A 26,642-nucleotide genomic window follows, 5' to 3' on the forward strand; every position below is an offset into this window, starting at 1 on the left:
GGCTAACCACACGGTTTGAAACCACTAGCTACGACTCAGGAAAAAGGTTTTCTATTCCTGTAAAAAGTTAGTCTTGTAAGTAGGGTGAGTGTGTTGTTTGCATTAAAAACAAAACAAAACAAAAAACCCCGCCTTTAACAGGTTTCCACTTTCCAAACTCTTCTTTTAGTGTATGTTCTACTTTGCTGTCTGAGTTAGTTGTTCAAAATAAAAATGTTATATATATAAAAAAAGTTCATTTTGGAAACTCACAGGTGGCAGTTCTAGCCTGCCCTGTTTAAGTCAGAACGGACTTGATAGGAGTAAATTATCAGAAATGTTTGGATACACAACCCACAAATAATAAACATGGGTGTGTGTGTTGGGGGGAGGGTGGGCACAGGTTCTCTGGAAGGCTAGTTTGGACATTTTTCAACGAGTAAGACAATAGGGTCTGTACCTGCTTTGCTTACTCAACAATTCCCATCTTATGGGATATTAAAACTAAGAGAAAAGACGTGAAAATGTCCAGCGAGTGCCGGACAGGTTCTTAGAAAAGAGTTGTCTCATCAGAGCAAGATAGTCCAGGGCACAAACGCTTCCCTCCTGAATGGTGTGCCTTTTCTGAGCACCATTCTATCTCTCGTTTTCCCATGAATTATCCCAACTCCAAATAAAGGGCAAAACCAATTGTGCGGACCCACTTTCTCCCGATATTCCTTCAAGGAATTAAATCCCCTCTTCCTTGATTCACTTTTGACAAAGAAACCAAGCCTTAGTTATGTATTTTCAAGTCAGCCTTTATTTCATGCTACTGAAGTTGTTGGCTATTTTAATAACAATGTATAATGTAGCATATGAGCAATTAATTAACACATGATATTGACATATTTATACTTAGAACTTATGCAATATATTTACAGACATACAAATATGACTGCTTAAAAAATCTTAACTAATTACATGTTTACAACATTTTCAGACAAAATATGCTGTAAACCACTTCACTGGAATATGTATATAAAAAGGCTTCTATGTATCCGGGTTTTCCTTCATTTCTGTAACCAGTTAAGCGCTTAGTTTTTGCAATTCATCCGTCACATCAGCAGAGTCACATTTGGTTGTTGCTGAGCTGCATGTCAGAAAACGCACCTTCCTTGATCAGCTCTTAGGATGCATGTAAAAGTGGTCTGTTCCTAAGGATTTCCCTACTCTGTGGCCAATCGAACAAACAACCTCTCCTTCCACCATGGCCCCTGGAAGCAGCAGTCAAAGAAATCAAATGCCATATTGCATTGGGAGAATCTGAAGTACTTCGATAAAAACACAATGTTTCCTGCATGTTAAGTGCAATTTGAAGTAAGTCTAATAATCTCACTTTCCAGTTACTCCTCTGGGGAAATCAGTGCCCAACATTGCACATACTGCGTAACATAATGTCTTCTGGACCGATCCCTTGCATGGTAAGTGGCGACTAGTCTTTTACTGAGCTGCATTTCAGGTGGCTCTCTATGATCTGGAGATTGGACGGAGGCTGAAGTTCACTTGGGGGAGGGAGGAAAGGGTGAAAGGAGGCTGGGAGGGGAAAAGGAGAGACTTACAATTTGAAAACACATAGAGCTAAATTCTGAGTAAGCGACACCGTTCTACTTGGGCTTGTCAGTATCATGAGGCCTGGCTCCAAACGCTCATAAGACACTGTTGACGTGGTTACAACTACTTGTTCCTTGAGGGCCCCGAGAGACTGGGCTTTTGAGTTCAGATGCTGTTGTATAATTTTAAACATGGACAAAATGTTCTGATAAACTTGTTTTTCGGCTAGAACAAGGAGAAAACATTGCTTTAATTAAGATGAATTTTATCCAAATCTTTTAGGCACTCCCTTTACATCAGGGTTTCCCAAAGTGCTGGCAGGACCCAGAGGGCCTTCAAAGGCAGGTACCTTCAAAGGTACCTACATTTTATATTGGCTTATGGGCTCTGAGACAAAGTTTTTAATTGCCAGGAGTGTGCTGAGTTAATTTTCTTTTCTAAAAAGGAGTGGTAGCCAAGTGAATTTGGGAACTTAAGATTTAGATGATTAAAAACAGGGATAATTTTATGCCCAAATTCACATTGGTGAAGAATATCCAAAAACTAAACCAAGTAACCAGCACTTCAAGTGCGGGGTTTCCGAAGGCAGAGAGCGGCAGACGCCATCAGGGACAACCCACAGGTTCCGTGAAGAGGAAAGGAGACTCCAGTGGCTCAGGTTGAACGAAGGGCCCGGCTTTGTGTCTGAGAGCCCCCCCATCCTGCACCTAAGGCACTAGTGGTGCTCCATGGAGGACTTGTTGATAAGACAAGAATGCTTTTCAAACTGTGCTAAGCGCTTTCACTTCAGCCATGGAAACGGCAGTTACCTGAACAAGGTTGAAGAAACGTGGCTTTTCCTCTATTTTTTTGTTTCGTTTGTGTCATCCTCCATTAGAGTTGGGGAGTTAACTTGCTGTGCCTGGAGCACATCCACAGGGTGAGGAGCAGCATTGGGGGCAGGGGGCCTCGAAGTCAAGGCTGCAGTGCAGAGTGGGTCAGCTCCCGGCCTTGGCATCAGGTGTGCAGCGCAAAGCCTACTGTGTGCAAGCACTCCCAGATGCAGCGGACCATTCTCGACCACGGATGAGGAAGTGGTGGTGGCAGCCAGCAGCTATAGGGAGGCCTAGGACACTATCTTATATATAATATTTGTTCTAATGTTTTACTATGCAAAATCTGAAGCCTGGGGCTTTCTGCATTATTTTGTTTTGCCTTTGAAAGAATAGTCCAAGTAGCCATAATCTAACTTTTGATTTTAAACATGACTTAAAAAAAAAGACACCTCGTTACTCCAAAAACAATCCAATCGCCAGCTTGGAATAGTGGTCTTTACTACATGAAAAATACCTGTATTATTTCCTGAAAGAGTGGGGTTCTCGGGCCTGGCCCGAAAGTGGACTGAATAGGAGTGTGCGTGCTAACAGATGCTCTGAGAGATTCTAACGATGAACGACCAAGCTTGAAAACCAGTGGACTGTATAGGTCTTGGAAACAGTTTAAAAAAATAAAATAAAATAAAGCATGCTGTGCCACCAGAGAGCTAGACGGCCTTCTGACAAATGTCTCTGTGGTGTATGAAATAAGCCCTCTCCAAGAAAGCACAGCCCATTTGGGGATTTTTAACACATTAATTCAGCTCATTTGGGAAAACCAACCAATGGTGTCTTGATTTGAAAACAAAACAAAATAAAACCCCAATGGAAACGGATATAACCTCCCCGAAAATGGAGAAATGAAGCAAAACATTCCTGTTAGGAATCATGGGGACAGTCCCTTCTGAGAACACACAAGCGCTTTGTTTAAGCAGGGGGCCGGCAGCAGCATCCTGATGTCCTGGAGGTCCTTGCCTGGGCCAGGCCGCCCCCGTGCTCCGGGAGCCGGTCCTCACAGAGCAGGGAAATGGTGCTGCTGGTGCTTGGGCGGGGCAAGTTCCAGGAGGGCCTGGACCGTCACTGCCACCTGGCTCAAACCTTTCTCTTCTAAAATGTGGAGAGGCAAACATAATTGCTCCTGAAATGGGACAATGTAACAGAAAAACAAACAAAAAAGAAAATACGAGAAACATCACAAAACTGAAAAACAAAATAAACCCTCCTTCTCCCCTCATAATCATCACCTGACATATGAAAAGCCAGTGGCTGAGGAACCCATGACCATGAGTTAGACACGGTAGCTGGCACTCAGAGCGCAGCGCTGTGAGTGGTACCGTCATCCACTGCAAATGAGCACGTCCCAATGGCTGTGGGCTTCATTCAGCAATACCACGGAGAGAACACGGAGCCTTCTGAGACTGGGAAATGGCCAGGTGCATATTCTTATACATGCAAACAGCTAAGGGAGAACAGAATGCTGTGGCGCGAACACGTCACCTTTCATGCTCAATAAACAAATGGCTAACAGATCTGTCAAGACAGGCGATGAAAGAGAGACAAATGATTCCAAGTTACAGGTGGCTCTAGTCTGCAACAAAGAACATTTTAGGAAGCACATAGCTTAAGATGCACCCCGGTTTCATGCCCACATTCAGACTGTCTGCATTAGTTAACCCTGGCAGCAGCCGCCCTTCTCCCCGCAGGCAGGGGCCCCAGAGAGATGCTTGAGTACAGCCCAGAGCGCTCCCCTCCAGATCATTTCTGGGAGGCCCAGAATGTTTACCTTCAGAATGACAGAATTGTTCCTAAAGAAATCGTCTCAGAAAAAGTAAAGAATTTCATATTCTAAAGTTAACAGAGCAGATGATGCTGGAGAGCTATTAATTTGAGTCCGGAACAGCATCCCATAAGGAAAGTCTTTACACGTTTGTGCAAAGACGGTACATACATCTATTGTGTTTGCATCACTTATTTGCTTACTCCTTGGTAGTCTGCGAGCAAGTCAAATCTTAAGAATAACACCTACCTCTATCTTTAACCGTTAAGACTAAATATTCAGACAACAGAGTGCTGTCACAAAAGATGAAACAAAACCCCCTCAAAATCTACTGCTGCCAACTGACGGGCTCACAGTGACCCCTAGGGCGGAGCAGAACGGCCTCAATGGCTTCCCACCGCTGCCCGCCCAGCTACACTGAAGCAGCTGGCCACAGCTCTCTCCCACAGAAGGCCTGGTGATAAGCAGCCGAGCATTTATGTAACTAACCACCTGCCTGGCCTGTTTCCTAAGCAAAAGTGGAATTATGGGGCCACCGAAAAAAAGGGCTTCCAAAAGTTCATGGGAAATGGAATAGAAAGACTGGAATCTTTTTATGAATTTGTGAAGTTTCCTCAAACAGTTATTAAACAAGACACTTGGTTTCATTTTTCACTAATACTACCTTGTGGCACTAGGAAGTTTTAAAAAAATCAGAGGATATTAAAAATATAACAAGTATTACTTTCTGAGCCAGTTATTGGTACCTGTGTTTATATACCCTTTTAAAAAATACTTTTGACAAAAACAAAGTAACTGCCATCTTTTGATCTTATAAAACTAGTAACTTTGTAGAAATATTTTTGCTATCAACTGTAATCATACTTCAGTGTGATGCTGCAGGGAGAGCCATCTTTCTTCCCAGGAGGTTGGTCCCTTGGCCTGTCCTCGGGCTCAAGCCTTCCCTCAGACGTGCTCTCAGGCACACGGGCTTCCTAGAGGCCGGCCTCCAGCCGCCTTGGAGGGATGCAGTGCACGCTGCAGAGAAAGCACAACTCCTACCCCTGCACCGCCAAGGACATCAGGTCTGTCTGCTCTCTGCTAGCCAGCTTCTTCAATGGGCCAAATGCCGCAAAACTCTGAGAAAGATTACTGCATCAGAGATACCTTACAAACAAAACAGACTCAAGACCCCAAAGGAGCGCTGGCAGGCACTGCTACTGTCGGAAACGGGACAGTGTATGAAGAAGAGCCAGCACAGACGGCCCCAGCTGAATCCTGTAATGGGAATGTCAAATTTCAAATTGGCAATGTTATGGGCCTTGCGACCTCCCTTCATACTCGAGTTTTGCAGCCCAGTTTTATTAGCATAGTGTAGGAGTCTGCTAAATGTTCAGAAATGCCATTTCTGAGAATACCTAGTATCTATTAGTGTCACACATTAAGGTCTAGCGGTTAGTCTACTGGGTACAGAACAGAGGCTGGTGTTCAATCTTTTACCTGCTACTGTTCAGATACTCTCCTCTCTAACAGCCTATACAATACAAGCTCACCTTTTGAGTCTAATATACTGGAAATTACCCAAATTCCATTATTAAATTCTACATAGGATTCTAGAAGTGAGTCTCAGTTAAAACAGCAAACCTGGCGGGTCTGGCCAGGTGCCTGACCTACGAGAGTCAGCTCCAGTAGTGTGCACACTGGGCTCAGAAGCAACAGGACCCGCAGACTGGGCACTCTGACCAAGGAACCAGCCCAAGACGAAATGGTCAGCACCTCTCAAATATCCAAAGAGCCAATGTTGTTTCTACCAATAAAGGGCCCAGCACTGGGCTGCTTATCTGGACATGTGCGCAAAGGACTGATTACCTTTACTGGTCGGTTCTTTGATGGACAAAAAAAAAAAGCACGTATATGCAAATAATTCTGAATGAGAAACAACCCTTTACCACCGATGGGAATAAGGCGGAAGAGGCACCGGACGGCATCACTCAGCTAGAGGGGAAGATCCAGTAGTAAAGCATGCAGAGAGTTAACATGACAGTACAGTAGAAGGCCACAAAACCCAGGAGCTGGATAGACAGACACACAAAACTGGGTTCTTCTGACTGCGCCCCAAGAGAAAGCAGGGTTTCAACAGTTCCTTTAACGCTGAGGTTTAGCTGAAGGATGTCGGTAGGGGAACAAAGAGTGTCCTGTCCAAAGTGTGAGCAGGAAAGGAAAACAGAAAAACAAAGTCAGTGAAGCAGAAATGCAGATTTGAGTATAGAATTAAAACACGGTCACCTTAGTCACGGTCTAAGACATGCACCCTGTAACATTTTTACTCAAGAACGAAACCAAAGGCTGAAAACAAAACTGCAGACTCCTTTCTGCACGGAGTCTGGTATTACTACTAAACCGCAGAACACGCTGGCTTGCTGGAGACCATCGCGAACAGTAAGGCTGCGGGGTAGGAAGGGGCAAGGCCAGCTGATGGGTGAGGCTCAGAGAGGGGCGAAGTCTACGTGAGACAACCTCTTTGCCGACTCTCACTCTTCCTACTGTTGTAATACTTTTTTTAAAGGTCAGAAAACAGATAAAAATCGGAGCTGAGCCGAGGGAAGTTTATGGGAAACGTCCGATAACTCAAGAAAAAAGGCTCACAGGATGAGGAAAACGAATCATTGGAAGAAATTCACTACAGAGGCCAGATGTGCTGAGGGACTTGGTTTCCGACAACTCAAGTCCAAGTCCATCATCACCCAGGCCAGCCCACTCAGAGCTACACAAGGAAGCTAGCGCTCTCAGGGTCTAAACGATAATACAATTCCCATTTCATGGAATGCAAAGGGGATAAACAACATTCCTGGACTTGACAGTATTAACATATAATAGTTTTAAGGCACAGAATAGTCAAATAGAAAATTTTACTACCTATCATAGTTTTAACTGTTTAATAAAAACAACAGTGGCCACTCATGAGGGCTTCTCACGAGTCACTTTACTCTTTAGTGTTTTATGAAGTTGCATTGTGTAACCTTAAATATTGAAACGAGAAGGAAATTGTTTCCCTTTACCAACACTCCCTGGGCATTACACAGTAATATTAGGCGTTGTGTTTTTAAAAATGACTATTACAGCCCCAAATTCCTCTTCAAGTCAAGCCGAGCAAGTGGGGACACTGAGATGCCGGCCAGACGGCCCGGAAGCAGGAGAGAGAAGAGAACGGGAGGTGGGGAGGTCCTCCTCCCTCTTGTCACGGGGATGCCAGACCTGCGCGATGTCAGGCTGAACCCGCACCACATTTACTGCTCCACTTTCCCTCGGCTGCTTCTAGGCAGACGAGCACCTTCTAGCGGGAGTGGAAGCACACATGTACAAGTGGCGGTGATGGGCGGGCGCAGGGCAGGGAAGAGTTGGCCAATGTGGAATGTCCACTTCCTTTTTCTGACAGGGTAGACAGAGTGGGGAGAAGGAGGTGTTGGTGACACCCATCAAGTCACTCTGGAAGGGCACTCAGTCCACTTTTCCCACCTCTGTACTTCCCTTTAAAGAGTACCACTCTGGTAGGAAAGGGCAGGTTGGCCAAGAGTAAGTGCTGTGCAAATGCAGAATTAAAAAAGGCTTTTTGTTTTGTTTTTGTAGGCAAATGCAAAATTCAGCTTTTGTATTTTGCTGTCTGCCGTAGGAACATTCCGAAAGAGGGGGCTTGCCACGCAGTCCGATCTGACTCAGGGGCCCTGCAGCAGAGGGTTCAAGGCTGTATGTAGTCTTTACGGAAGCAGACAGCCTCATCTTTCTCCTAGGGACGGAACAACGACGGGGTTCGGTCCATTAGCATGCCTTGCTACTGTGGGGCCTTTCCCAGCCTCTTCCTCTAGGTAAGCAGGGCCTGTTAGTAATTCTGTGGCTCCTGTACTCTGCCCCAACCCACGCCACATGCTCTTGTTCAAAGGCACTGTGGGTTAGGTTCAGGGCATGTCTGCGCTGTGATCATGATGTGAGTGGGGAGAAAGTGCTCCCCTTTAGATCGGCTTGCTGATAAGGATACAATTTATGTTGCTTGTTGAAATCTTAGTTAATACCCTCTGCTTTTTGACTCTTTAGGCTTCTTAGGCTTTTTTTTTTACTGCATTAGTACTAAGGTGGTAATAATTTTAGCAAGCAATTTATAAAAAGAAAATTTTGCTTTGAAGTTGTCTCCAAGAATAAAAAGATTTCTTCCTGACTACCCCTAGACGTAAATTTCAGTTCTTGTGTAAATCAGGTTAACAAAAAGCCTAGTCAACTCACCACGAAACAAACAGACCCGTGAGCTCTCTAACTACAGAAGAGAAGCATGCTCTCACGTGGAGGGGTGCAGCCACCGGTGGGACTGAGCGCTCGCTGTCACTCTACCATGGGGAGGAGCTGGGGGAGAGGCTCCGGGGCGGGGGACCAGTGAGACGATGCTCCTGTCTCTTGCAACGCCTGGCTAGTTAAGAGACAGTTCCTGAGGTTAACTACTTCTGGGCCATGGGCTTAACTCTGTGAGAAACCATTGCCTGAGCCCCGTCTTGGATTTCCAACCACTAAGAAGCCTACAGAGTCAAATCTGTGCTCCTTGAAGGATGGCCAGAGTAAGGTCAGATGTGCAATGTGGACAGTGAAGAAAAACCAACTTGCAGTAAGTTATTCTTTTAAATGGGTCTAGACAGGATGCCAGCAAATACAGTATTCGTGAAGAGTACCATGAGGAGCCCTGGTGGCACAGCAGTTAAAGCAGCCAACTGTTCACCAAAAGGGCGGTGACTAAACCCCCAGTCGCTCACCAAGAGCAAAGACGAGGTGACGGGCTCTGTGAGGAGCTGCAGCGTTGGAAATCCTGTAAGGTCGCTGTGCGTCGAGACGGCCCCAGTGGCAACAAGTTTGATCACTAAGTGCATTTAGGTGACAGCTTCACAATGAAACTGAATTACAAGTGTAACACGTTCTTTTCCCTACTTCCATTTACAAGTACTGCTTAACTATCTATACTAGTAAATGACAACGAGCTGTAACTGAGAAGCCCAGAGGTAACGATCCTAATAGCAAGAAACCGTCTACAGACGGCCTCGGTGTGCTCACCTCAAGTGTATGAGAGAGACCTAATGGGGGGAAAGGTAAAATCCACAAAGGCGCAGTATTCTTCTAGTGTTACTTACTTGGGATAATTGTACTATAATTATAAATTAACTTTGGGGAAACAGAGTGAAATGTGTTCAGGAATTCTGTGCTGTTTTTGCCATGTTTCTGTTAAACCTAAGCTTCTTTCAAAATGTATTATTAAGTAAAAATGTTCAAAAACTGAATACAACAGAAACATTCTCCATCTGAACTCTGTGGTGCACAACTGGTTAACTTTCCATCTGAAATGAAGGTGTTTTGTCTTTATGTTCCAAGGCATACACCGTGGTGAGATGTCTAGGGACGCTGCCAGGTTGGCTTCACGACCATCTCATGTTAACGAACAAACACTGCCTGCTCTAATGCCACCTGTATCACTGGGGTATTTGAGTCCATTGTTTCAGCTATTATGTCAACAGATGAGATTTTTAAAAATTATTTTCTTAGCATTTATTACAATATATTTAAATTTACATGGATATGATTGTTTAGCTTAGGTCTTAGAAATTATTAAGAAAAAATTGTTCAAACGTATATTGATTGACCAGTTTAACAAAGTTTTAGAGATTCACATTCCTGCAAGATTTTAGGAAAATAACCCCAAGTTTATCTGGGCATTATGAAAAATGATAGAATTATTACCTGAGGTACACCAATTTTTCTGCAAGCTTCTAGGAAGTTTTCCACATTTCGCCTGCATTTTGCTATTGTTAATTTAGGCTGCAATGAGAAAAGGAAACAAGGAAAAACAAATTACTGGTAAATTAAAATGCTTTTGGCTAGCATTTTAAATACTCTAATTGCTTTATCAAATCATAGTACTCAAGATCAGGGGTTAATAAACTTCTCCTTCAAGGACCACAGCTTTGTAGCTCATATGATCTCTGTTGCAACTACTCAACGTTGCTGTTAAAAGTTGGCCCTAGACAATATGCAAACAAATGAATAGTGTGTTTCAGTAAAACTTTATTCAACAAAATAGGTGGCTGGTCTTCTGACCCTAGTGTGCCAATCCTCACTCTAGACATTTGGCTTTGATTTTGCAAGGCAGGTAAGTCGTATGTAGAGAAAGGTAGAGGAGAAAGGGAGCAGCTTTTTAGCATTTCTTCATTTTATAGCAATACACACTAAATTTTAAGGTCAGCAAGAAAACGGATTACTGTCCTCTTATCATTCAAATCTTATCACAGAGAAAATCAATTCATCTACTTTTAATCTTTTAAAAAGATATTTTTTAAAGTTTTGCTACTAAATTGACTAGATGTATTTTCAATGGGGACATTTATAATTTTAATACATTTAAATTTCAAAAGCTTGGAAGACAGAAAACATTCATAAGGGTGAACAGACAGACCTGGAACTATTTATAGGCCTTCTACCCCACCCCCACCCCCCGTGTCTATCTATATAAATAGGCATGAAAAAAACTCCTGAGGAGAAAACAACGGGACTGACAGTTCTGGGGGAACATGGGAGAGAAGGAGGTGGGGAACAAACAAATCAGGGACAAGGGAACAACAAGAGATCCTAAAATCCATGGCAGGGTGGGCGGAGAATGCCGGGTGGGGCTTGATCAAGTGTAATGCAGCCAAGAGGAATTACTGAGCGCCGAATGAAGGTTGAACACGATAGAGGGACAGGAGGAAAGTGAAAGGAAGCAAAGCAAAGAACTAGGAGGCAGAGGACCTCCTAGTTTTTATAGGAGGTATAAATATAGGCACATACATATGTAAATGTAAACATATTTATATATAATGATAGGGATATGTCTATGTATACATAGTTATAGGTTAAGTATTAAGGTAGCAGACAGACATTGGGCCTCTACTCAAGTCCTCCCTCAATGCAAGAACGCTTTGTTCTAATAACCTGGCATTCAGTGAGGCTCATCTTCCCGACATGACAGCTGAAGACAAAATGGGTACACAAGCGAATGTGGTGAAGAAAGCTGATGGTGCCTATTACAAGATAAAGCATCTGGGGTCTTAAACACTTGAAGTTAAATAAGCAGCCATTTATCAGGGAAGCAACAAAGCCCACATGGAAGAAGCACACCAACCTCCTGTGATCACAAGGTGTCATCAGGCATCAGAAGACCCAAAACAAACAATTATTTTGATTCAAACGAGGGGGGAGTTGGAATGAAGACCAAAAGCCCATCTGTAGACAATTGGACTTCCTCTCACAGAAGGATCACAAGGAAGGGATGACTCAGCCAGGGTGGAGGATCGCACTGATGAAACAACCAACGTTCTTCTAGTTCTTTAGTGCTTACCCCCTCCCCCCACTATCATGACCCCAGTTCTACCTTACAAATCCAGCTAGACTGGACCACGTGCACTGGGACAGACAAGAGCTCTGGACACAATGATCGACGTTTTAATGCCCCTACCACCACCCTCGCCACTGGGTGACGAACACCAGAAACATGGGTGAAGGGAGACAGGGGATGGTGTAAGATATGAAAATAATAATAATTTATAAATTATCGCGGGTTCACGAGGGTGGGAAGGGGGGAGGGAGGGGAAAAAAGAGGATACCAAGGGCTCAAGTAGAAAGAAAATGTTTTGGATATGATGATGATGGCAACATATGTACACATGTGCTTGATACAATGGATATATGGATTGTAAGAGCCCCCAATAAAATGATTTATTAATAAAAAAAAGTTTGGATGAAAACATCTCATTTCAAAAGAGGATGTAAGCTTGTTTTTCTGAAAAATCTCTAATGGCCGTGTGGTGATAAGCTTTTTTACCTAGTGGGTTATCATGGGACATAACGTAAGGGAGAAATATGAATCCCATATACCAGAGTGATCAACAAACTCAATAGGATCAATTAACTAACTGATTTCCAATTAAATCCAAGCACCAGGCACGGATGGCAGATGTTTAGACTGAATTGATCCTACAGGTTTTACAATGGTCAGCAGGTGGAAGCTCAAACCCCAAACCAAATTCACTGCCATTGAGTGGATTCTGACTCATAGTGACTCTTTAAAGCTGAGTAGAACTGCCCTTGTAGGTTCCTGAGATAGTAACTCTTCACGGGAGTTGGAAATCGGTCTTTTTTCCTCAGACCAGCTGGTGGTTTCAAACTGCTGACTCTTCAGTTTGCAGTCCAATGTGTAACCTACTACGCTACTGGGCTCCTCTAAAGAAAAGCTACTTATAAATACCTGGGTTTGCTTCAGAAGTGGAATTAAGAATACTCTTGTCATGAGAAAAGGGAAAACGAGGTTGCTAAGTAATCATTTTCATTCAAATCATAGAGATCGACACACAACCACACACCCCTCCAGGGGAGGAACAACGGAAACCATGGGGGAAGGGAGACGGCGGTCGGTGTGAGACATGGAAACAACGATAATTTATAATCTATCAAGGGTCCATGGGGGGTCGGGGGAAGCTCAACCCAAGGGCTCACTAGAAAGTAACTGTCTAGACATCAGTCAGTGTAAGACATGGAAAAATAATGATTTATAAATTATCAGTGGGGAGAGAGAGAGGAGGTGAGTGGGGGGAGGGAGGGGAAAAATGAGGAGCTGATACCAGGGGCTCAAGTCGAAAGCAAATGTTCTGAGCATGATGAGGCCAACAAATGTACAAATGTGCTTGACACCATGGATGGGTGTATGGATTGTGAGAAGAAGAGTTGTACGAGCCCCCAATAAAATGATTAAAAAAAGGGAAAGTAATTGTCTAGAAAAGAATGATGGCAACACATGTACAAATATACAATCCATACATCAATCCATACATACAATTGATGTATGGATTGCAATAAGAGTTGTAAGAGTCCCCAATAAAATGATCTTTTAACAACAACAAAAACTGATCACAATGATCGACGTATAACCGTACCTCCTCCCCTCTACCCTCCCACCCAAAAAAGGGGGAGAACAACAGAAATGTCGGTGAAGGGAGACAGCAGTCAGTGCAAGATATGAAGATAATTGTAATTCATAATTTATCACGGTTTGTGAGAATGTGGGGGAAGGAGGGGAAAATGAGGAGTTAATACCAAGGGCTCAAACCGAAAGAAAATGTTTAGAGAATGATTAAGGCAACATATGTACAAATGTGCTTGATACAACTGACTTATGGATTGTTGTAAGAGCTGGAAGAGCCCCCAATAAAATGATTTTAAAAAAGAGAAAAAATGCTTTAAGTTACACTTAGAATTCGGATTAGCCAGCTCTCAAAGATCAACAATAAATTACTATGTGTTGAGTGTAACCACAAAGAAACGGCTGTGGGGTTTCATGTGCACTTGGCTTTAAATTGATACTCTTATCCTAAAATATTCTACTAAGAAAGTTTGCCACAAGACTCTCGGTAGGGTCGTCAGAACAAAATGTAGAAAGAACAGTCTCACATGAGGGAGTACCAGTCACACGAATGAAAGGCAGATGTCAGTATTTATATTGTAGTCTAGTGCTCTATCAGACACCCATTAAAGTAATCTTGATTATGTCATAATAACTACTATCCGATTTGAAAGTAGGGTATTTTGGGGGGGGAGGTTGTTTTTCATTAAAATACTAGGTAATTCTCATTTGATAAACTCAAAGTCCATTTCTTCATCCTGATCTATGCAAGTCTTACATATTTATAGGTCTCTCAGCTTTACAGAATGTTTATAAACCAAGAAAAGTGCTCTTTAAACAACTGTGTAAGTCTACTTGTTCTTAAGTGTTATGGGAACATTTATAAAAGAAACCGTTGTCTTTTATTTTATTTTTAATCATTTTATTAGGTGTTTATTTTATTTATTTATTTTAGGTGTTTATTTTTTTAAAGGCCAAGTTAATGTCCTTGAAGGAGCCTGCATGATGCAAGCAGCTTGCCATCCTAAGGCTTGTGGCTTGAACCCACTCCTAAGCCTGGCAAACTGCTTCCGCAGAGATCACAGCTATGCCACAGGGCCTCCACAAGCCTCTGTTTCTAGGAAAGCTGACATGAGACATGGAATGCTTATTATATGATAAAATGACTGTGATATTTCCTTTATTATTGTTGCAATAAAATGGAAATGCCCTATTTTTAGGATATGTAAGCTGAAATATTTAAGGGTAAACTATTAACTTCCAAATGGCACAGCTAAACTACAGAGACAGAGAGACAGCTATCATGAGCAGGGTAGTTACATCATCTGTTGTCACTCTGAGACTTAAGAGTGAAGGTCTGACGTTTAGCCCATCAGTCTGGTTGCAGCTTGAAAGCCTCATTTGGAGGCACTATGGAGATAAATAGCTTGCTGGAGGTGGGACACAGACTCACTCCCTGCGAGACATTCCTGCTGGCAAGACACATGGAGCTACATTAGAGCCCTGGAGCTGAAGGAGCCACGTGGAGACCCCTGCCAGCACTAAGATGCTTCCACTACCACTGGATCCACAAGACTTTCCACCCACTAGCCTGTGATCTTCCTGCAGTTGGTGCCACTGCATGTGTTGCAGGAGTCTGAAGAGAAATTTATCGATTGGTATCAAACAGATGGGCTAATATCGGACTTATGGACTTGATCAGGACTGGGCTGGGGTGTTTTCTCAATATTCAATTGCTCTTGTATATAAAGCTCTATACACACGAGTGTGTATGGATTTGTTTCTTTCGTCAACCTGGACTAACACAGTGAGATGCACTGAATATGGCAGAACGCAGTGTCAAAGCAAGGGGAAAGCTTCAGGAATGGATTTGTTGTCTTCTTTCCTTTTTTTTAAATCAAAGAGCAATTGCTTACAGTTATGAAGTAGCAACGAAAATATATTTTATGGTTGGGGAGTCACCACAACATGAGGAACTGTATTAAAGGGTCGCAGCATTAGGAAGGTTGAAAACCAGTGGTCTAGAATGTATAGAATTTACAGTCTTTCACCTGTTAGCAGGGCTAACACTCTATTCATATCCGTTTCCCTGGTATGCTGGCCACGGTACTTAACACACGTCTGATGAAATGGCAAACACTTTACAGCACTATGAACTTACTACAGCTGGCGAGGGAACGTGAATGCTTGGGACAGATCGAGGCCTCACATGATTGGCCAAATGGCAAAGAACAACACCATCGGTCAGAGCTGCTCCAAGATCACAAGGCAGAGAGACTTTCAACCGGTACTCAATATGCTGCAAGAATAGGAAAATATGTAACGTGTTCATTTCAAAGCGGTTTACATAAAAGGCCTAAGTTTACAATGGGATATTATTTAGTTACAAAGGAAGATAAAAGGCAAATGACTTAAATGCCAAAAGATGTACTTTAACTTCCAATCCTAAGTCAATAACTTAGGAGACCTCATATACCTACACAATAAATAGCCAGGCTACAGTGGTGCAAAGTACAGCAGAAATCCAGTTAACAGTTTTTGATAAAGCACTGGATTCTCTTTCAATTCCAAATGAGTCAATCACATGTAGGTGTAAGTATGATAGATATGTGTGTATAAACAAAGATAAACACAACTTCTTTACAACATGAAGCAGAAAGGAAAGACAACGTTTTGGATGAGTAAGGCCTCATCTAAATGAATTAGATGAATTATAGAATAAGCCATCTCAATCGGTTTCTTAGTGAAAAGGTTGAAAATAATTTCCTTATTTGCAAAATTTCTCTTACATTCATCACAAACCACAGTGGGCATGTGTTGATTCTATTGAAAATGAAATATCAAACACATTAAATAAAAAAAAAAGAAAATGAAATATCAAATGACTACATGCTTAAAAAGTTAAAGACTATCACAGTCTCAGTAAAAAGGTGTGGTTCAGAGGTAATATGCATACTTTCCGTAGCTGATCTATTAATTCCAGCTCCTCTTCACGCTGGCTTAGATTCTGCCGTGCTATGGAATCTGCAGAATCAGTAGCAGGTGCAGAAGATGGCAAAAGGGGTGAGCCATGACCTAGAACAATAATACGCTATAAGCTCTATGTTTCGCAGACAAACCAAAACCAAACTCACCCTTTCCCAAAGTGGGAACACCACCCCCTGGGAAACACTGGAGCAATTCAGAGGGGCTGCAAAAGCAACCCCTACACTTTATCCTGGAGGACAGGCTAGCGTACAAAAGTTGTTCATTCCAGGGGAGGGGGCGTTGAATATATATATATCTCCTTTTCTGAGAAGGGGATGGGAGGCCAAATATGTCTGAGAACCTATCTACAGACACTACAGGACAAAGAAAGAACTGCCCCTCTGGGTTTCCAAGGCTGTAATTCTTTCCGGAGCAAAAAGCCTCATCTTTTCCCCAGAGTGGCTGATGGGTTTCAAAGCGTCTGCCAAGGAAGACAGTTTGGCAGCGTGAAAGCATGTAAGGGCTGATGTCCTGGTCAGCCCTCTCCGAGGCCTCTTAACTCACGCCTGTTGTGAGGAGTTGCTGGTGAGCTGACCCCATGTGTGCAGAGTAGAACCATTCCAGTGGAGTCGCAGACCTTTCCTCTGAGGCACCCAGTGGTGGGTTTGCACCACCAACCATTTCTTTGGCCAGTAGTCAAGCGGAACCACCTGTACCTCCCACGGCATCCTTAATAGCTACTTCTTACCTTTACTTGTTTCCGCCCTGACAGCTGCTCGGAAAAGGAAGCTCTCCGGGCGCTGGGCCTGATTTCTCTGGAGAGCAGCAGCAGGAGAGGAATGTGCAGGGGAGTGATGAACTACATCAGCGTGGAGGAGCCAAGAGAGAGAGAAGGGAATGCACAGAACATTTAATGTAATAGCAGGGATGCTTGTCACACAAGTTCAATCGCAAACAATCAAATCAAATTAACTCTGGTCACGATTGATCATTTTATTAATGCAAAAGAGGGTATAGGAAGCTAGCGTGAAAGCAGGTAAGCTGGCTGCTGTTCTGCTTCCATCGTCATGTCGACTGGGCACATCAATAAGGCAGAACGAACACCAATGCCAACCAGTTTCGTACAAACCTATCGTCACTTTCATGAGTAGCTGAACAGTTGGTTTGAAGATTTTTTTATTTTTATTTTATTTTTTTTATGGCCAGTCAAGCATGTTTAATTAGAATTTTTGTAAGAAATCTTGCTTTTTTCATTCAATGCCCCCTTAGAATTAATATGCATGCATACATACAAAGTTCCAAAAATGTTCAATGGATTACAATGTAAAACACCTTGTTTCTTTTCCTTGAAGTACACAATTTGCCTTATGTGTCCTGCCAGAGGTATTTCATGCATCTGTAGTAACTGTACTTTCCCCATTTTTATTACACAAATACATTTAATTGTGTCTCTTTTAACTCTGGTTTGAAGATTTTTTAATGTGTGCAATTCCCAATTTTGTATCATATTTCCCTTTTCAGAAAAAGCAGCAACTATCTAAGAAGCAGCCAATCCTAGTGAGGAATTACTAGGTTTCCTATGGCTTCTGGCATTGGAAGCCCGTTACCTGTTTCTGTTGTTGGTGAACTTGCTGAGGCATTAGATCTGTCATCACTCTGTAGAGAAACAGGCATGTGGTCAATTTTTACTCAAGAAGAGGTACTTTTCACATGCCTGATTACTTTGTGATTATAAAGGGAAACAAAAAAATGCAACACTCCTTCAAAACTGAATCTAGAATGAATCTTCTGTAAAATGATTTTTCAAACACTTTCTTCTTTCTTAAAGCTAAACCTTTGAACTAACTGTATAGGATGCAAGGTTTATGTAATGCATTCTATAAAGACAGCTTCATCATCAAAGAGTGTTTCCATAGACTGTGAAAACTGACCGTCCTAAAGCAGGACCTTTTACTGGGAAACGTACAGGAAAGAGAGGACACGTTTCCTCATAGTATCTGATTCTCAACCCCTCCCTCCCATCATTTTGGAGAGAAAAATGTAATGTTTTGAAAAACAGTTACAGATGGGTCTTCATTTGGATTGGGAGAAAAAAAGGACTGAAGAGATGACAGACCCCTAAAAAACAAACACGGTGCTGTCCACTCCGACTCAGAAAGGGCCTGTAAGAAGAGCAGAATTGCCCCAGAGTTTCCGAGGCTGTAAACCTTTAGGGAAACAGACTGCCCCACCTTCCCCCTGCAGAGAGGCTGCGGAGTTCAAAAACTGCAAACCTTTATGATAGCCACCTGGCACTTAACCCATGCACCACCAGGGGTCTTTTTGGGAGATGACAGCATGTTTCCCAGCTCGTATTTCAGTCTAAGGTATTTTCAATTTTCAATTCATTGACCAAAGGAGACTCACTCAACTCACCACCATCGAGTCCAGGCCTTCTCTTAGCAACCCTACAGAACAGAGTAGAACTGCCCCTGTGGGGCTGAGACTATTAACTCTTTATGGGAGTAGAAAGCCCCATCTTTCTCCCATGGAGTGCTGGTGGTTTCGAACCCAATTGCAGGACAGAGAAAATGATAGCATAGAAGAGATTATAGATAAGAATTTTCAGGAATCACATGGCTATGCAGAGCATGAGAAAATTTATGAAGCTTATTTACAGATGTAATAAGATTTGTAGTCAACCTTTAGAAGGACATGATCCAAGAATCTGAAACTATCCTGGTAAACTGGAGAAGCAAAATTGTTCAAAGAGCAAAATTAAATATGGGGCGGGGGCGGAGCACAAGATATGGAGGTGAATGATCTCTTAGGCATTAACAGGCATATTGAAAGTGCAGTGGGGAGTGAGCAAAAGGAATACCCAAACTGAACAAGCCAGCCAAGTCCAGTGGGGCACCAGGCAGTGAGGAGTCCTCCACTTCACGTCCAGCACCAGCCAGGTTCCAGGGGGCTTCAAAAAAGCTGGTGGAAAATTCCAGTACCTTTTAATTCCACTTTTTCAATACACTTTTGAACCCCCCTGAGTAAATCTAGGTTGGGATTCTAAAGTTGCAGTGGGAAGCTGAGGATCTGTGAGGGTCGTCAGACTGACAGGCTGGAAAACATATAAGGACCAGGGCTGAAGAAGAGGAGACACTGGTGACGTCAGAATACTTTTCAAATATAGAGGTTTTTCTATTTGCGGTAGAGATCGCTAAAGAACTAGAAAATCTGCTCTGGAACAAAAAGAAGAAAAAAGGATAAATTCAAGGAGGACAGAGGGAGGACAACCTTAGTAACAGGGATTACTTGTCACTTATTTGATCAGAAGTTAACAGCCATCCCTAGAAGCTTTCAATAATGAAAATAGCGCAACTTAAGTTTTGGAGTTAGATTTCATTTCCTATACAGCAGGAGTTGGCACATTTTGTCCTTAAAGAGCCAGATGATATTTAGGGCTTGTTGGCCATACGATGTCTGTGAAAGCTATTCCAACGCTACCCTTCAGTGTGAAAGCAACCAGTTAATACATTAAAAATAAAAAGGGAGTCACTGTGTGCCGATTAATCTTTATTTACCAAAACAGATGGCCCCTATATCAGCAGCGATAGTTTTGGTGACTGGGGCTCAAATTCTTTTTGCAGAGCACACTAGACCACAGTGAATCTGGCATTGTATTTTAACCAAAGTGAAATACTAACTCATGACAAAAAGGAAAAGAAAATTAGAATTACATCTCAAACAGAATCTGACTTTAAAGAATTCACTCTCCATAACCATCTGTAGCATTCTAAAATTGTCAATATTCTAATTCTCAAGTGAAATCCATGTTAACAAGCTCAGATCGTTCATTACATTTCATGTAATCTTAGATTTAAATTGTTGGACCACCAATCCATCGGGAAATTTTAAGATTCCCCCTCAAATAGCTCCCCGCCCCAATCTCCTGGTGAATGACAACATTAAGGAGATACCTTGAGAAGCAGGGAGGCAGAAGCATGAGGCAGAGGAGTAGCACAGCCCACTTGATTCAGCCCTGACAGCGACTACATTTCAAGAGGACGAGGGGAAACAGAAAGCGGCATGTATGTTAGCACGTCAGGCAGGCAGATCTGGTCAGTGCAATCAGAAAGGCAAAGGCTTCTGACACCTTTCAAACGGTCTACTGACATAGGACAGGGCAGACAGTAAAGACGTGGGGACACGCTGAAGTTTATGGGCATGGTTCTTCCACTTACACACTGCAAGGTTTGCACAGTGTCTCAGACTTCTTCAATCAAGCAATGAGGCATGATTCATTTAGAATGGTTTTCTACCACTCACGCCAAAACACCAGAGAACATAGTATTTTTTGCAAAACAGTTTTAGAAACTAATGAATCTTATGCTGATTTGTGGGGGTGAAGGGTGGATTACCTGTAACACAACAAATTCAGTCTATGAGCTAATTTTAACTGAGCAGAACTAGCATGGATACAAGTGTGTCCTCAATGTGAATCCAGTTAGACCGATGAACATTCCATTTAATGTCTCTGACGTTAGAAGACAAGAGCTGAAAACTAGCCTTTCATTCGGCCTCCGTGGGGCTCCAGATGACATTCCAGTGGGTAAGGCGAATTTCCTTTCTTTCTGAATCCTTGCCATTCTCTCTAACCAACACAGAACTATCGAGTGACTCTCGGGAAGTGTTCTTTCTTAGGCCACTTCCAAACACACAGCGTTACAGATTTACTGAACAAAGGAGAAGTTAAGAGATATGAAGTGTTAGAATCTACAGAATTTTGATTATAGGTAAGATGGGCTTAAAATTAAAATTTGGTGGGGGCTAGAACTCAAAAGGACTTTCACACAGGATGTGTGGAAAAAACCAAACTATTAAAATCTAAAAGATACCAAGTCTTCATAAATTAAATCACTTAAAATTTTGAAAATAGGACCATCGATTTCTGCTTCACCTGTTTTGATTTCCTGGGTGCCCTTAATCAAAAGTACTAGCATTACTGTCTGTGTCATACACAAAAAGGCACTAATCCCTACTAATGGCAAAGGAAAAAGAGTGCCGGGCAGAAGAGGTGCAGTGAGCCCCACTGTCCATGGCCGGAGGGGTTAGCAAGTCTGAAGGGCAAGCCCAGAAGCCGCCAGAGTGACTGACAGTAAATGCTCGTAATAGGAAGGCCCTTCGAAGCGCAGAATCGCGGTCCACAGGAAACAAACGAATTACAAATAACGGAATTTCCCCACAAACTTTTTAAGGCCCTCTTATATTTCAAATCTAACACTTTGGTGTATTTAAATCAAATTCAGAATTTATCTAACTATATCATCAGGCATTTTCATCATGAACCAATTTAATAAGCATTTGACAGATGCATTGGACATATGCTCACTCAAGAAATACTACTGAGCACCTAGAAGTCTGGTAGGGAGACTAGATATACACAGGTAAACACAACCAAAAACATCCTGAGTCCATGAAGTTTACAGTCCAGGAATAAGCTAACAGAGGAAAAAAAACAATACATATGCAAGTAAAAGCACTATGAAGAAACAACAGTAGAGACATTAATATGCCTGGGTGAGGGTGGAGGGTAAAGAAAGGCATTTCGGAGTTGTGGCATGTAAGCTGAGAGATGGTAGGACTTAAGTGGGCACTCGGACGTCCATCATGTATTTCGTGTTACCACATCTAACCCTCAGTGTCCTCAATGGTTTTCCGTGACAGGAAAGGAACCAGTACAGCAGGGAGTTTTAAGAGAGCAGTTCTCAAGCAGCTAGGCTGACATTTAAACTGGGTCTTGCCCTTTCTAATTACGTCCCCTTGTCATGTAGCCATTCGGTACCTGAGTCGTCACTTGTCAAATGCCTCCGAAACTTTCTACCTCTTCAGGCTGTTCAGAGGAGTGAATAAGGCAATATTGGCAAAGTGTCTGCATCATCAGAGACTCAACAGTATTTTTCTGCCTGAGTTCAAATTATGATTTGATTCGTATGCCAATGAACCTCCACTACAATGGCACAGGCGGTGGTATATTCATCTCTAGACTGCCCAGTTAAACTCTGCTTCACTCATCTCAAAGGAAGTGATGCTGCTGAGTGCACAGGCATCCTGCAGACAGTGGGAGCTCACGTAACCGGAATCTCATGCTGAAGCATGCAGTTCATGCAGGACTATGCAGAAGAGCAGCAGTTACTAGCACCTATACAATTGGTAAACAGTAGATATTTGAACTGCTAGTTCAATACTACTGTGAAAAACGTAACATTCAACATGATAAGGAAAGCCATTCTGCAAACAAGAGTCTCTTACAAGGGGAGAAACGTAAGGCTTTAAACAATGCCTCCATGTTACACTCATTTTAACCTGATGACGCAAGCAATGTTATCAATGGAAAGCATTCCAGCTCATGCATTCCTGAGTTTAAAAAGTGGGGATGGAGTGATAATTTGGAGATACAAATCCTTAAAGTCAGCCAGAATGAGGGATTCTCAGTAACATAAAATAAGTAAGAAAACGGAATACCAAATACAGAGCTGCATTATTAGGATCACAGAGTAAGGCGACACACAGCTAACTCACAGGTCAAATGAATGACTACTAAAGGAAGTACACCTGGAGCCAGAGCAACATTAAACAGGAAGGCACACTCACGGCCAATATGATTCTCCATCAAAGGGTCTACTTTTGGAAGCACTGACATATTTCAACCTTAGGGTAACACTGGGCAAACCATAAACAGTTACCACTATGTGTAAAACACTCAGCCATGAGATTCATCATGTCTTATGATATTCAAATCATTTCTATGTGAAAAGTACAACAGCTATTTCCAATCTTTAGATACAGGCAAGTTAAAATTCTTATTTTTTTGCAACGCTCTTACCACTAACAAGGCACTATCATCAGTGTGCTGAGACCTTCTGGATGGAAAAGGACACTGGATAGGTGGAAAAAAATGAAGCAATGTCAAAAACAAACTGTGCACACACATGATGCATTTCACAAAAACACACACAAGGAAAGCGACACTTAAGACATACTTGCGAAGACGCTGACATAGAGGACCACATTCCCCATCATCTGATATTCATGTACCACACTGGCTAATAAGTTCACTCTGAGCAATGACTGTCTTCCCTTGAGTTTAAGTCCCTGCAAATATGATTCTATTTGCCTAAAAAGCCCTGAGGCAAAGAGGGAACGGGAATGGATTATTTTGTTTCCAGAGAGAAAACTAAAGTGCAGATGAAGCAGTAACTGATAGAATTTTGTGGTCACGTGATTTATATGTAACAAATTGAACCGTTAAGTCCAATGATTTCCAGTTTAGGCATATCTTCATTGCTCTTTTCAGACAAAATAAGAATTGAAAAATTAAAAGGTAACATGTGAAGGACAGATATCTGAAAATGCTGGAGCGAAACTTTTAGGTATTACATCTATGTTAACGTTCTCATTTAAATAAATAAAAGCAGTTATATATACAGCAAGATTTTTCAACTTTACACTGAACTATTTAAAACCCTTCAAACAATACATTTTCCCCATACCAGTTTAAAAACACTGAGCTGGAAATAGATGCTTATTAACTCCTAATGTGTTAGGTTTTCAATTACATTGTTTTACAAAAACAGAGTCAAAATTTATATAAAGTCATGCCTTTATGCCTTTTAAGAGGAAGTAACAACCAAAAGTTGAAATATGACAATGTATTCCTCCTTAATATTATCAGACAAACATGTTCAAAGCATAATCGGTGCATATACAGTGAGAAAACCGCCTGTGAAGGTGAAGTGCTATGCAGACTGTCAGTGCTAATGTTAGTGACGTGGAACATCGCCCCAACACACAGGGGACGGGCGATGGCAATGGCCAGGGTCGGGGAGAGGAAACAGCACAAACTCCAGGCGGAGATGTGCACATGGAAAAAGATCCTTGTTAGACAGATTCTGATAACCTCTCTGACTTGTCTTCTCCCTCATAAACAGAATTTTTTTTTAATAAGTAAAATTTTGTAAGGGGGAAAAATCCTGGCAATATTTTGGTCACTATAAATATAGGATAATCACATGTAAAATACTTCAATCCCATTACAATAAGAAAATGCCAAAGGAAAAGTGACTGTATCGACTTACCTCACCATCTGCAGAGGGCGGTTTCTGTGGACTTTGTGATGCTTTTTGCTGCATACCCCAGCATGCCCCACCCCGCAAAGGAATTTAGTTAGAAAATTGAAAATGGTCAAATTCTATCTATCAAAACTAGAAATGGTCAATTCTATCTAGTAATTCACATTCATTTCTGCATTTCATATATAACACTTTGCTAGATTTATTGGTTAAAAGATGCTGCCTCTTCTCTTAAATATTGTATAATTTAAATAAGAAAAGGCCACAAAACGAACACAGATTAAATGCAATGTCTATTACCAAAACCAAACTCCCTGCCACTGAATCGATTCCAAATCATAGCAACCCGCTAAGACTGAGGAGAACTGGCCCCGTGGGTTTCCACAACGGACAATCCTAAGAGGAGTGGGAAGTGCCGCATCTTTCTCCTGTGGGGCAGCCCCTCACCTTCCGGTTAACAGTTTAACACATAACCACTATGCGACCAGCGCTCCTTAAGAGCTCTATACGCATCTATAAATATACATGACAACTCTGTGTAAAGACACACAGCACGTTAACCACGGAGATTCTCTCAGTGAAAACAATTTCAAGCATCACTGCTAACAGTTCCTACACCAAAATTCCATGTCTGACTTTTCAACTGACTTTGGAGATGCTCTATTTGGACACTCCGATGCCACCTCATATGCAACATATTCAAGAGCCAAGCTCACAAGTTCTCGTCCCAGCTGCCTCCTTTCCCCACGCTAGTATTTTATAAAGTGTTGTTGCATACAGTATGCTAAGCAATTCTTATTTTCACTCTCTGAGATAAATTAACATTATCTTTAATTATGTTCTCTTAAAGATAAGGGGGCTGAGGATAAGAATTCGGTTCTTCGGCATGTGCAGGTCACAAAGTTGTTAAGTACTGTGAGATTTGGATCTAGTCTTCTGACTGGAAATCTTACTTCTCTTCAACATGCCAGACTCTCATCAAAACTACTTGTTCAGCTCCAAAATTTTCCTGAGACCAAACCCATCTGCGATGATTGACTTAACACTTACTACTCTACGTGCAAAGCTGATCTCACAACGCTTCCTTTGAAATCTCTCCTACAATTAATTTATAAGTTCCATTGTGGTGGGAGAGAAGGCAGCACCCACCACAGTAGGACTGAGTAATAGGTGCATTCAAAATAATTCAGAAAACAGTTAACATTTCATTGTTAAATATTACACACTCCAGGAGAAATGAAAAACATAAAGTGGCTCAGGAACTTTGGGCTGTGATCAGCACGGTCGGCAGTTCAAAACCACCAGCGGCTCCTCAGGAGAAAGACTGAGCTTTCTACTCCCATAAACAGTTACAGTCTTGGAAACCTACAAGGGTCGCTATCAATCAGCATTGACTCAAGAGCAGTGAGTTTGGTTTGGATCCTAAGGACAAGATAATCACTTCTGAGTGTCCTCAGGTCATTCTGCAATTAATCGAACCATAAGCAGAAGACTGTCACACAACTTAATCAAAATTCCTTTTAATGAAAGACAAATAAAATGAATCAGAGTTGATATTTTAATTACGACAACAAAAACTGGCAGTCCAATCAAAACAAATAAGCACTTACTTCTACTTATCTTTAGGGGAAACTGTGGAGGGTTCCTGTGACTCACCTTGACAAAGTCCAAGACAGCGTCTCTCTGAATCTGCTTGGTCCTCAATTTCTCCTCCTCGTACTGGAGGGCAGCCCTCTGGGCCTCGCGCCGAGCTCGCTCTAATTGTTCTCTTCTCCGGTGAGCTTCCATGTCGGTGAGGGGCAGCTGGGACAAGAGCATCGTTGTACACACACAGTGGAGATCCGGATCTGCTCCTCAAGACGTCTCAACAACTTCAGAACTACCCCTGACCCAAGCCGCTTTCACTCGAGAGGCATCTAGCGTGTCTTAACACGTATCGTCTATTTTCCCCATTGCTCTTCTAGGAGTTACTCTAAAGTCATCATGTGAACAAAAGATGATTTCTGATGGGGCGGGGTCTGGAATCTAAATGATTGTTGTTAAGCATCCCGCAGTCATGTGATGGAGGCAGGCCATAAAGTGTACAGATATCTGTCAATTAATGGCAATTTAAGCACTACAAAAGAAGACTGTTAAATAAATATAAAAACCAAAGCAAAACAATAATCCTTGAATATATATTGAAATTTAGTACCTGATTATGACTTGGTGATCCTGACAAGACAGAAGCCGACTCAGCTGGAACCCTAATACAAAAGGAGAGAAAAGGGGGAGTTTATTTGATAAGCACACAGACACGTTAAGCACAAGTGTAAGCAGACTTCCATCGGCCAGCAGGCAAACAGTCAGGTGAGCTGGAAAAAAGCATAGTCACCCTTTTACCTCTGGTTTCACTTTCTCAAGTTTCAGTTCCTGGCAGTCCTCCTGGT

The 26,642-nt window shown here is 42.2% G+C and overlaps 1 protein-coding gene across 1 annotated transcript in view; it reads right to left on the reverse strand.

The window, feature by feature from the left end:
* Positions 1–763: 763 nt before the first annotated feature.
* LRCH3 (leucine rich repeats and calponin homology domain containing 3) overlaps positions 764–26,642 on the reverse strand; it is a 90,605-nt gene continuing 64,726 nt past the window's right edge. Inside the window, exons 11-21 of the mRNA XM_045287523.1 lie at positions 26,408–26,459; positions 25,870–26,016; positions 24,220–24,267; positions 22,968–23,021; positions 20,062–20,133; positions 17,716–17,764; positions 16,857–16,967; positions 16,098–16,216; positions 15,303–15,440; positions 9,952–10,029; positions 764–3,564 (exon numbers count right to left, since the gene is read on the reverse strand). Of these exons, the coding sequence (XP_045143458.1) occupies positions 3,439–3,564; positions 9,952–10,029; positions 15,303–15,440; positions 16,098–16,216; positions 16,857–16,967; positions 17,716–17,764; positions 20,062–20,133; positions 22,968–23,021; positions 24,220–24,267; positions 25,870–26,016; positions 26,408–26,459 (994 nt within the window). The 3' untranslated portion in view covers positions 764–3,438. The remainder of the gene's footprint in view (positions 3,565–9,951; positions 10,030–15,302; positions 15,441–16,097; positions 16,217–16,856; positions 16,968–17,715; positions 17,765–20,061; positions 20,134–22,967; positions 23,022–24,219; positions 24,268–25,869; positions 26,017–26,407; positions 26,460–26,642) is intronic.

This window comes from Echinops telfairi, unplaced genomic scaffold (genome assembly GCF_000313985.2).
Source record: "Echinops telfairi isolate 266 unplaced genomic scaffold, ASM31398v2 ScPeMD7_17;HRSCAF=63, whole genome shotgun sequence".
Classification (NCBI taxonomy): Eukaryota; Metazoa; Chordata; class Mammalia; order Afrosoricida; family Tenrecidae; genus Echinops; species Echinops telfairi.